Raw genomic sequence first — 10,674 nt, 5'->3', positions numbered from 1 at the left:
TAGCGAATGTTGTTATAGAGAAAATATAATATAACATAAGATAAAACCGATTCTAAAAAAGACTTGGTTATTATAGTGAAATATTATCTGATTGTAACTTTATTGGATACGTTCGTGATTTGGTGATTTACTTTGGTATTTACCTATGAATCAAACTAAATGATACAATTCGAGATGCACACAAACAGATAACTCAAAATTAAAGTTACAGAGATTTAATTAAAGTTACAGAGACTTAAATGCGAAGGATTAATTTCTCCAATAGGAAGGATTCGAGGTGAGTGCAGATGAGATATTACTCCCTCCATTTCATTTTTTGTCACAATGTTGATAGGTAAAATTTAAGGAAAATCTAAGAGACTTCTCACAAGGACCAAAAGTACTTTTAGAACTTATAGTAGGATAAAATAAGAAATTAAAAGTAATGTTTGCAAGTGCCAACGTTGTATTTCTTGATGAAATAAAACTGTGACCGTTGTCTTCTTCCCCTCCTTACAATTCTAGTTGTGAACAATATAATGTCCTTAATCAGCAGTTTCAGAATCTATCTAATGTCCTAAGTGGTACTGCATAATTAGCAGATTAAGCAAAAATATAAGATCTTCAAAATGAATGAAAAACTATTGAGATAGCAATGTCACGTAAGATTTGCCATTTGAGTCCAGAAAACTTGACGGATTTACCTTATTACTTGTATTAACTGCAAAGATACTACATAACAAAACAATTGATCATATTGAGCAAGTAACTATTTTCGATAGAACTTTTCTAACAACGTATTTAAGGGAGTTTCTACACTAATAGATTGCAACTTATCTTCAAGTTTAATTGTACTCACTGCTATAATATCTATGCATAATGAATGACCAAGGACCTACAAATAATTGGTGTAGAAGAAAAAAAGGAAAAGGAAAAGAAAAATCTAAGCGAACCTAAAACAAATGAATATATGCAAGGTCAATTCTTCTCGAAATTGATGAAGTTTTACAAAAAAATCAACTGCATGGCAGCCAGTGTTTCGGATAATACCAGGGTTAAAACACTGATTCCAGCAGTAATTAATCCTGCACAACAGAAAAGATGAAAATTATAACGATGTAATCCAATTAGAATCAAATAGTACTCAAAGTCACCCCCTTCCCAAACCAGGAAAAAAAAAGGAATATTTTCAGAAATATCACAAAAATAATCATGTCACAAGCAATTGATGACATGGTAATGCTAATGCTAACATGAATCGTTGAAGGAAAGCTAGTCAGTGAACCGTGTTGTCGCATATCAGAACACTGTTAGTGCTTCGTGTCTCTGATGGTCTATCGGAAACAACCTCTCTACCTGCCAAGGTTGGGTAAGTTTGCGTACACTCTACCCTCTCCAGACCCCACTTGTGGGATTACACTGGGTATGTTATTGTTGTTAGTGCTTCGTGTAGCAGAAGCAGCAATATAAATATATTTTACATTGTCAGTATTTGGCAAATGTGATTTCTCAACAATTAAATCAGAAAAGAAGTTGCATCATTCATGAACAGAGTTTAAATATCTAATCAACAATTACTTAGACACACTGTTAACTGGACTCTTTCTCTGAAGTTTGAGCTAAACCTTAATGTTGAGCAGAAATCTTATAAGAAAGATAATAAAGAAGCTGTTAGAATACTCCGTAACTGAGCTAATATTATGTTACTAAGGATTTATATTAGGAAATTCTGAATATATATCAATGGGAATTGATTTCAGATTCAACCACTAGACAGTGCAATATTATGAAATTTAGAAGGAAAGGGTGGCGCTTACCATAGGGTTCTAGGGGAGATGATACCCATTTTTGTTGCACGTAAACAATCTGTTACATGAGATGATAGTTGAATCATTTATTGCGGTACTAGTGTGCTGTTCATTGTCGAATGCAAACTTAAGCTGTTTCTCCACAGACTTGAAGATGGATTTTCACTTAGACCTTACTCCATATGGAGGAGAGGCATTAAAAGCTTTGGTATTGCATGGCCCAATGCTATTTGTAATCCGTACAATAGATACGTTATTCCTCTAACGGTACTCCCACGAGCGTCTGAGCTACACGCTCCGTCCCATGGGGACGCCGGACCTACCGGAAACAGCGCGTACGGGGGAGATTAACAAAGCTACTACATCTACGGTTACATCCCCACAAGCAATTCAAGAAAAAAGTGACTATGCAAAGGCTATTCAAGCCCCTGCTCAGAACCCTAACAATAATAAGTTTGGGAATCCTGCAATTAAGGCTAATTATACGAAGCACAATGGAGTACATGCGGTGTTATTCAAAACCAGCGAATTTTATGGGGATATGGCGGAAGAATGCAAATTTACCCTTGTTGGAAAATTCATAAGAACCCGTCCTCAAATTGAGAAGCTGAGAGCACGATTTGCTGAGAAAATTACGCTCAGAGAAAAGGTCCAAATTGGTGTCTATGATCATCGTATTGTTTTCTTAGAATTCGGAAATGAAGAGGATTGCAAAAAGGTGTGGTACAAACGATCAATTGATTTCGATGGGCAAGTGATGTGGCTCGAAAAATGGTCGCCGGATTTCAGGCCGGAGGAGGATTCTCCGATTGTTCCGGTATGGGTTTTACTTCCGGAATTACCGTTTCATTGCCACACATGGAATTACTTGAAGCAAATTGTTGCCCCTATTGGTAAGCCCTTAACCTTAGACACTGCTACTGAAAAAAGAACCAGACCAAGCATGGCTAAAATCAAAGTAGAGGTTGATCTTACTAAAACTAAGCTCACATCTATTTTTGTGGGGTCTGAAGATGTAAATTGTCCAAGGAAAGGGTTTTATCAAAAAATTGATTATGAGGGTGTTCCCAAATTTTGTAGACATTGCAGAATATTGGGACATTCGATACTACAATGTAGAAAAGTGGAAAATAAGAAGATGGAGGAGAAGGAGAATACTGATGAACCTAATAAAAAACAGAGCAATGATGATGAAAGTAACAACAAAGAGGATGACAGGGACCTGATACAAAAGAAAGATGAAGACGAAAAGCAGGAAGAATCTGATGGTATTAAGGGAAACACTGAAAAACATGAAAAAGAGGAAGTTAAAAGGATGGAACAGGAAGATGTGGAGAAGAAGAATGAAGATGCTAAAGGAGTGAATAATGAGAAGGGTGTTAACAAAGATAGGGGCAAAAAGAAGAAGCAGAAAAAATGGAAGGCTAAGAACCAAAACATGGAAAATGAGGAGAAATATAAACATGGAGGGACTGATAGTAGAAAGAAGCACGACGGAGATCAGGAGCAGGATCAATCTGTTCTTAAAGACATACTAGACAAGATAAGGAGGAATAGGAAGAAGAAGATGCCAAAAAAAAGGGCCAATGTGAAAGTCAAGATCAATAAGGGCAAAAGCAAGGAAGGAAATGAATTTTTTTCTACAGAAGGAATAGGTAACAAGGATGAAAGGGAGGTTGTAACTAATGAACAAACAGTACAGTCTACTGAAGAACAAACTGTACAGTCTAAAAGACAAGCAGAAATGGAGAACAAGCAAAACATGATTTGTATACAGGAAAAATCTGATAATCTACAACAAATAGAGACTGGAGACTACATAGAAGTGGATAATGAAGAGAAGCAAGAGAATAAGAATGGAGGGGAGGAAGGAACTGGAGACAATATAGAGGACAATTCCAAAAATTCTAAAGAATCCTCTAATCTGCCAACTGCTAACAAACCAGGGATAAATTTGATTGTGGATCTTAATGACAACTTGATGGATTCTTATGACACTCAAAACAAGGAAGAGAACACTGGGAATGATAATAAGAAGGGAGATGACAATGATACAGAGAGGGAACACGAGGAGGAATACACAGACCATGAGTTAAGCCAGGAGCAACAACAACACATCAAAGATGTTAGTGACAAGAATGGGCTATCTCCAGAAAGAAGAGGAAGAAATAAACACAGGAAGGTTATTAGAAAGGCAAGAAGTAGCAGTAACATAAAAGCTCTGTCCTGCAAAGGGGAGAGAAGAAAAAGTCAGCAAGCTCGTGATGTTTCTTATGATTAGTGCAATCATATGGAACATAAGGGGGGTCAGATCCAAAAAAGCAATACAGAGACTCAAAAGAATGGTTAATAAATACAAGGTTGACATGGTGGCTATTTCAGAACCTATGGTGAATAAGAACAAAGTAGAGGGTTATAAAAGATACTTGGGATTCAAACATTGTATCACCAATCCTAATGGTAAAATATGGTGTTTTTGGAGGGATAATTGCATTGTCACCACCATTAAGAATCATGACCGGTTGATCACTATGAAAATTCAGGAAAATACTTCTAGTCTAGACTTCTATGTCACTGCTGTCTATGCTAAATGCAAAGCAGCAGAAAGATTGGAATTATGGAGCAGTCTAGAGGACTTGAATAACTCTATCACAAGCCCATGGTGCATTGGGGGAGATTTTAATGTCATCCTCCATCCAGAGGAAAAGCTTGGGGGCAGACCTCATAGAAACTCCAAGAGCTTTGCCTTTGCTGAGTGCATGGACTCTTGTGGCATGGCTGATTTGGGGTATACAGGTTCCAAATATACCTGGTGTAATAATAGGAGGCCATGCAAAAGAATTTGGAAAAGACTTGATAGGATTTTTATCAATGATCTTTGGGCACAGAAATACAATTGTAACAGTGTAAGACACCTTCCTAGAGTAGGGTCAGATCATAGACCTATGTTATTTAATTGTAACAATGGCTCTACAGTGGGTAAAAAATATTTCAAGTTTTTGGAATTTTGGACTGATCAGGCTGACTTTAAAACTATTGTTGCTGAGGAATGGAATTGCTTTATTGAGGGCAACCCTATGTGGAGACTTCAACAGAAGCTGAAAAATCTTGGTAGGAGATTGTCTAAATGGTCTAGAGAAGAAATAGGTGATGTGCATGAAAACACTGATGATTGGGAGGCCAAAATGCAGTTTTTAGAGGAGATGGACTTGGCTGCAAGGTCTGAAAATAGTAGAGAGGATCTTAATAGAGGTCATGCTGAATATGTTTGCTGGCTTAATAAACAAGACAGCATTTTGAAACAAAAGTCTCATATTAGATGGTTTGAAGATGGGGATAGCAACACCAAGTACTTTCATGCTGCCATTAGAGAAAGAAGAAGAAAATTGAATATTCAAAGAATCATGAATAAGAAAGGAAACTGGATTTCTGGAGAAGACAGAATTGCTAGAAATGCTGTTAACCACTTTGAGAAGCTTTTTAATTTAAAGAAGGCCATTGTAGACCCTCAAATTTTGAATTGCATCCCGGAGTGTATCAGTGATGAAGACAACAGTTTTTTGATTAAATGTCCTGAAGAAGATGAAATTAAGGAGACTGTTTTTAACATGAGCACTGACAGTGCTGCTGGGCCTGATGGATATACTGGAAAATTCTACCATTGCTGTTGGGATATAATCAAGAGGGAAGTGGTAGAATTTGTTCAGTTTTTCTTCATGAAAGGAAAAATGACCAAATTCTTTTCACATACCCTTCTTGTGCTAATCCCTAAAGTAGAAGGCCCTAGTAATTTTACAGAGTTCAGACCTATAAGTCTCAGTAATTTCTCGAGCAAGATTATCACCAAGCTCATTTCCAGGAGATTGAATCCTTTACTGCCCCTTATGATCTCTGAAAATCAAAGTGGCTTCTTGAAAGGAAGACTGATAACAGAAAATGTCCAGTTAACTCAAGAGATTGTGCAAAATATCAAGTGTAAGAACAAAGGGGGTAATGTGGTGATCAAGCTGGATATGGCAAAAGCTTATGACAGAATGTCTTGGTCCTTCATCAAAGCAGTGCTCAAAAAGTTTGGTTTCTCGGATGCTGTTACCAATATGATCATGGGCATTGTGTCCAACGTTTGGTATTCTATCATAATCAATGGCAAAAGACATGGATTTTTCACATCATCTCAAGGCCTGAAACAGGGAGATCCTCTTTCTCCATCTCTATTTATCATTGGTGCAGAAGTTTTAGCTAGGCTTCTTAACAGTTTGATTCATAGTGAACATTTCTTGCCTTTTGCTATGTTAGATACAGGTCCTGTCATTAACCATTTGTCTTATGCAGATGATATTGTCATTTTTACGAGTGGAAACACCAAGGCCATCAAGATGATTATGAAGCAAATTCGGTGGTACAATAGATGCTCGGGGCAGAAAATGAACAAAGCCAAGTGTTTTTTCCTAACAGCTCCAGGCACTGGTCCAAGTAGAATAAATAAGATTAGAGAAGCAACTGGTTTTCTTGACAAACAGTTCCCATTTGAATACTTGGGGTGCCCCATCTATATTGGAAGGAAAAAGGTGGAATACTTTGAAAAAATGCTATCCAAAGTCATTAAAAGACTGAATGGATGGCAAAACAGTATCTTTGTCTCATGGGGGAAAGCTGGTGTTGATCAAAAGTGTGCTCCAATCTTTACCTATCTATACCTTAACTGCCCTTAGTCCCCCCAAAGGCACCATTTCCTTAATGGAGAAGCATTTTGCAAGATTCTTTTGGGGGTCAAGCAATGATAAAAGAAGATACCACTGGAGTTCTTGGGAGAACTTGTGTTTTCCTAAAGAGGAAGGTGGAGTGGGCATCAGAAATATGACTGACATTTGTAAATCTCTGGATATCAAGAAATGGTGGAGATTTAGGTGTCAAGACTCTTTGTGGGCTAGATTCACAAAGGCTAAGTACTGCATAAGAGCACATCCTGTAGCTAAAGTCTGGGTGTCTGGGAATTCTCACATTTGGAAAACTCTGACTAAAATTAGAAGTGATGCTGAGCCACACATGATCTGGAAAATTCAAAATGGTCATATCAGCTTTTGGTGGGACAACTGGACTGGTTATGGAGCTATTGCTACTTACTGCCCGGATTATGTACACTCTAGTAGAACAAGAGTAAGAAACTTCATTATTGATAATGAATGGGACTTGCAAAGCTTGGGAGACATAGTTCCTGGTTGGCTGCTACATCACATTGCCAGTATCAAGATTGGATCACAACACAAAAAAGACTACTTAATGTGGAAGCTTGCTGCAGATGGAGTTTTTTCCAACAAAGAAGCCTGGAATGGGATAAGAACTCATAGACAAAAGGACCTGTTAATCAACAGGGCCTGGCACAAAAGCATCCCTTTTAAATTTTCATTTCTTACCTGGAGATTGATTAAAAGCAAGCTACCATTCACTAACAACTCTGTTTGCAGGTTTGTGGACATGCCAGTTGACTGCTTATGCTGTTCAAATGCTCAACCAGAGACTATCCAACATTTTTTCATCGAAAGTGAGCCTGCTCTATTTCTGTGGAAATATTTTGGACAACCTCTTGGAATCAGTTATCAAGTCCAACCTGTTAGAGCTTTTCTACATGAATGGTGGCAAACCGGAGCAAAAATGAAATGCACAAGATGATAATTCATGTTATCCCAGTTATCATATGTTGGGTAATGTGGACAAACAGATGCTCTTGCAGATATGGAGATCAGAAAAAATTCTACATTAGGAGAATGCAACAAGAAGTGATTTGGTATCTCAAAGCAGCAATGGACAAAGCATTCCCAAAGTTCAAAATGGAGTTGCCTTGGCATCAACTGTGTGAAGTAGTGGAGAAGCTTAAACCAAGAGCAAATATTACACAAGTAACATGGAGCATGCCACCAACTGGGAAAATAAAAGTTAACACTGATGGGAGCTACAACAATCATGGCAACAGAGCTGGAATCGGGGGAATAGCTAGAGATGAGACTGGAAGCATGATTTTTGCCTTTGCAATCCCAGTTCAAGGTACTAGTCATAACATGATAGAAGCTATGGCAATCAGATATGCTGCTCAATGGATCAAAAACAATGGATACAGACAAAGCTATATAGAGTCTGATTCATTGATGATTGTGGAAATGTTAACAAACAGGACCTCTAACAATCTTACTATAAAGGATATCATTGAGGAAACTATGGATATAGGGGATCAAATGGAGATTACTTTCAAACATTGCTACGAGAGAGGGTAACAAACTGCTGATTTTCTGGCTAAATTTGCATCATCTAAGGAGAATCCATCATTGAGTCATAACCTTCAACAGATGCCAAGAGGGGCCTTTGGTGCTTACTACTTAGACAAGAGTCAAATGCCTAGCATGAGGATAAGATATGACAAAGCTAATTTTTTTGTGAGCTAAAGTGTATAGGACTAATGTATAGCTAACTAGTTTTAACATTCTCCTTTTTGCTAGATTGCCTTGCAATCTGTGTTTGTATATCAGGGGTATGGTGTAGCCCTCCCCTTCTTTTGTGTTTGCATAAAATGATATACAACACCCCAGGACACTTATCCTGGAATTTTTTTTTTTTTAAAAAAAAGGATTTCTTGAAGAACTTCCCGTTGAAAATATGAGGCGGACCCTTGATAATATCATAGGGTACAAAGAGGATGGAAGAGGGAGGTAAACATTATGCTCACTTCATATCATTATAAAACTCCACTCTTACATAATAACATTACAAAGGGGGTTTATATTGGTGCTAAAAGATAATTCTAAACTCATACTAGTAAATGCTTTCACACTCTCACTATGAACTTGACCTTCATGAAAACACAATAATGTATCTAGACAATACAAAAGACAAGGAACTTAGATACATAAAATCCATGCGCCTAGGTATTCTAAAAGTCATGTCTAACACAAACATGCATCTTGTAATTCTAGAACATTCAAAATTATATTTCTAACACTCCCCCTTAATTTTGAATTTTCATTTTCATATTCTTCATCACTCTTGATGATTTCTGCATCACTTTCAGCATCCTCTTTGTATACACCTTCATAACGGCAATTCATTCTCCATCACCTACGAACATTTGGCTGTAGCAAACACAAACTCGTGGAAGACTTCTCTTTTCTTCTCTTCGTATCTTGTGAAGTCCTTCAAGACTCACACCTTTTCGACGAGTTGTTCTTCTCTTCACAAACCCGAAAATTTACTCTTCTTTTGCAAACAACCGACCTCTCAACAAGTCATCAAACCTGGAGACACACCTTCAATGGAGATTGCCAAAATTTCACCTTTACACCTTCCACGATCGAACTAACGCTTTGATACCACTTGTTGGAAATATGAGGCGATAATATTATAGGGTACAAAGAGGATGAACATTATGCTCAATTCATATCATTATAAAACTCCACTATTACATAATAACGCTACAAAGGGGGTTTATATTGGTGCTAAAGGATAATTCTAAACTCATACTAGTAAATGCTTTCACACTCTCACTATGAACTTGACCTTCATGCAAAAAACAATAATGTACCTAGACAATACAAAAGAGAAGGAACTTAGATAACCCAAAATCCATGCGCCTAGGTATTCTAAAAGTCATGGCTACACAAACATGCATCTTGTAATTCTAGAACATTCAAAATTATATTTCTAACACCCTATTCATGCCATATTTTTCTGAACTGTCGGTTTGTTTCTCCTCACAAGCATCACGCACTTCATCCTTACTCATATCTCCATCTGCATTCCTAATTTCATTACCTGGCGTGGAGCTCAACTTCCTCTTCCTGATTGTGGAAGGCGTGTATTTGGCCGGGAAGCTTCTAGCAGCAGTTTTCAGTATGGATTCAGGGGTTTGTGCATACAAACTACTTCCCTTCAGAATACTGGGTGGAGTAAAGAAACAACTAGGTGACAAACTTGGACTTGAATCAGATTCACAATGAGCCCATCGATTATTTAGATGATCTGAATCCATTGAAATACAACTTCCTAACTGTGGAGGTTCGTAATACAATGTACCACATGTAGGTATTTCACAAGCAAATGGAGTTTCAATGACTTTAAATTGATCAACTTCACTATTCGCTCCATATCCTTCAAACGTGATTTCTGTAATTGGTTTAACGTGGATAGCATCTATTGCTGGTGACTGTGCCTCCCACCTAACAACTTCAGAATCAGCGGACTCATTTTGAGGACCACTATTGGAAGCATCGATATTCAGTTTGGCATCTTGACGATTCTTACCATTTTCTATTTTACATACGTCGGTAGTTCCTGATGAAGCAAGCTCTGTTGAATCTGATCCTTTATGTCAGCAAACGAGAGCCTTTCAGCTGAAGCTGTACCAGTGGTGTCCTTACAACCATTTTGAAGGCCATCTCCACCCACAGGTGGAAGATTTCCAGTAGCCAAATAAAAGTCTAACTTCTTCTTCAAAGAGCTATTCCAATGGTTCTTGATAGCATTATCAGTCCTGTATAAAACTTGGTCCCGTTATGAGAAAGAAACTTAGTTTAAGAGACACAAAGGTTACTGTGCATTAATTCAGTATACTTGGGCATACTTCTGTTAGGTTATTACATCATTTATATGGCACGGTGGCTGAAAAATGCTTTAACTTCACAGTGATTCTTTTTTCTGATAGTTCAAAATATACAAGCTGCTGAAATTCAATAGCTGTCAGCAGATAGCACTAGGTAAGATAAAACAAATCAGATGATATAAAGCTCCAATTATATTTGTGTCTATATCAATGTGATATCCACAGATGAACGTAAGCCACTCACTACTAAAGTCGTTATTATCTTTTCTCTACCACAATTGAGTGAAAAACATAGCTATC

At 37.5% G+C, this 10,674-nt stretch overlaps 2 protein-coding genes across 2 annotated transcripts; one reads left to right on the top strand and one right to left on the bottom strand.

Annotated features, from left to right (window-relative positions):
• Positions 1-6,524: 6,524 nt before the first annotated feature.
• On the top strand, positions 6,525-8,056 carry LOC132066597 (uncharacterized). The gene is made up of 3 exons (XM_059459881.1): positions 6,525-7,147; positions 7,253-7,348; positions 7,519-8,056. Exons 1-3 carry the CDS (start codon positions 6,525-6,527, stop codon positions 8,054-8,056), a joined length of 1,257 nt encoding a protein of 418 aa, XP_059315864.1.
• A 1,412-nt stretch (positions 8,057-9,468) lies between these two features.
• Positions 9,469-10,417, bottom strand: LOC132066584 (transcription factor MYB3R-5-like). The gene is given in 3 exon segments (XM_059459874.1): positions 9,469-10,163; positions 10,166-10,305; positions 10,413-10,417. Coding segments are annotated over 3 exon segments (840 nt in total).
• Between the last annotated feature and the right edge of the window lie 257 nt (positions 10,418-10,674).

The sequence above is a fragment of the Lycium ferocissimum genome, chromosome 1, assembly GCF_029784015.1.
Source record: "Lycium ferocissimum isolate CSIRO_LF1 chromosome 1, AGI_CSIRO_Lferr_CH_V1, whole genome shotgun sequence".
NCBI lineage: Eukaryota > Viridiplantae > Streptophyta > Magnoliopsida > Solanales > Solanaceae > Lycium > Lycium ferocissimum.
Note: the sequence above shows the minus strand (reverse complement) of the source record. Positions and strands in the feature narration are given on the sequence as shown.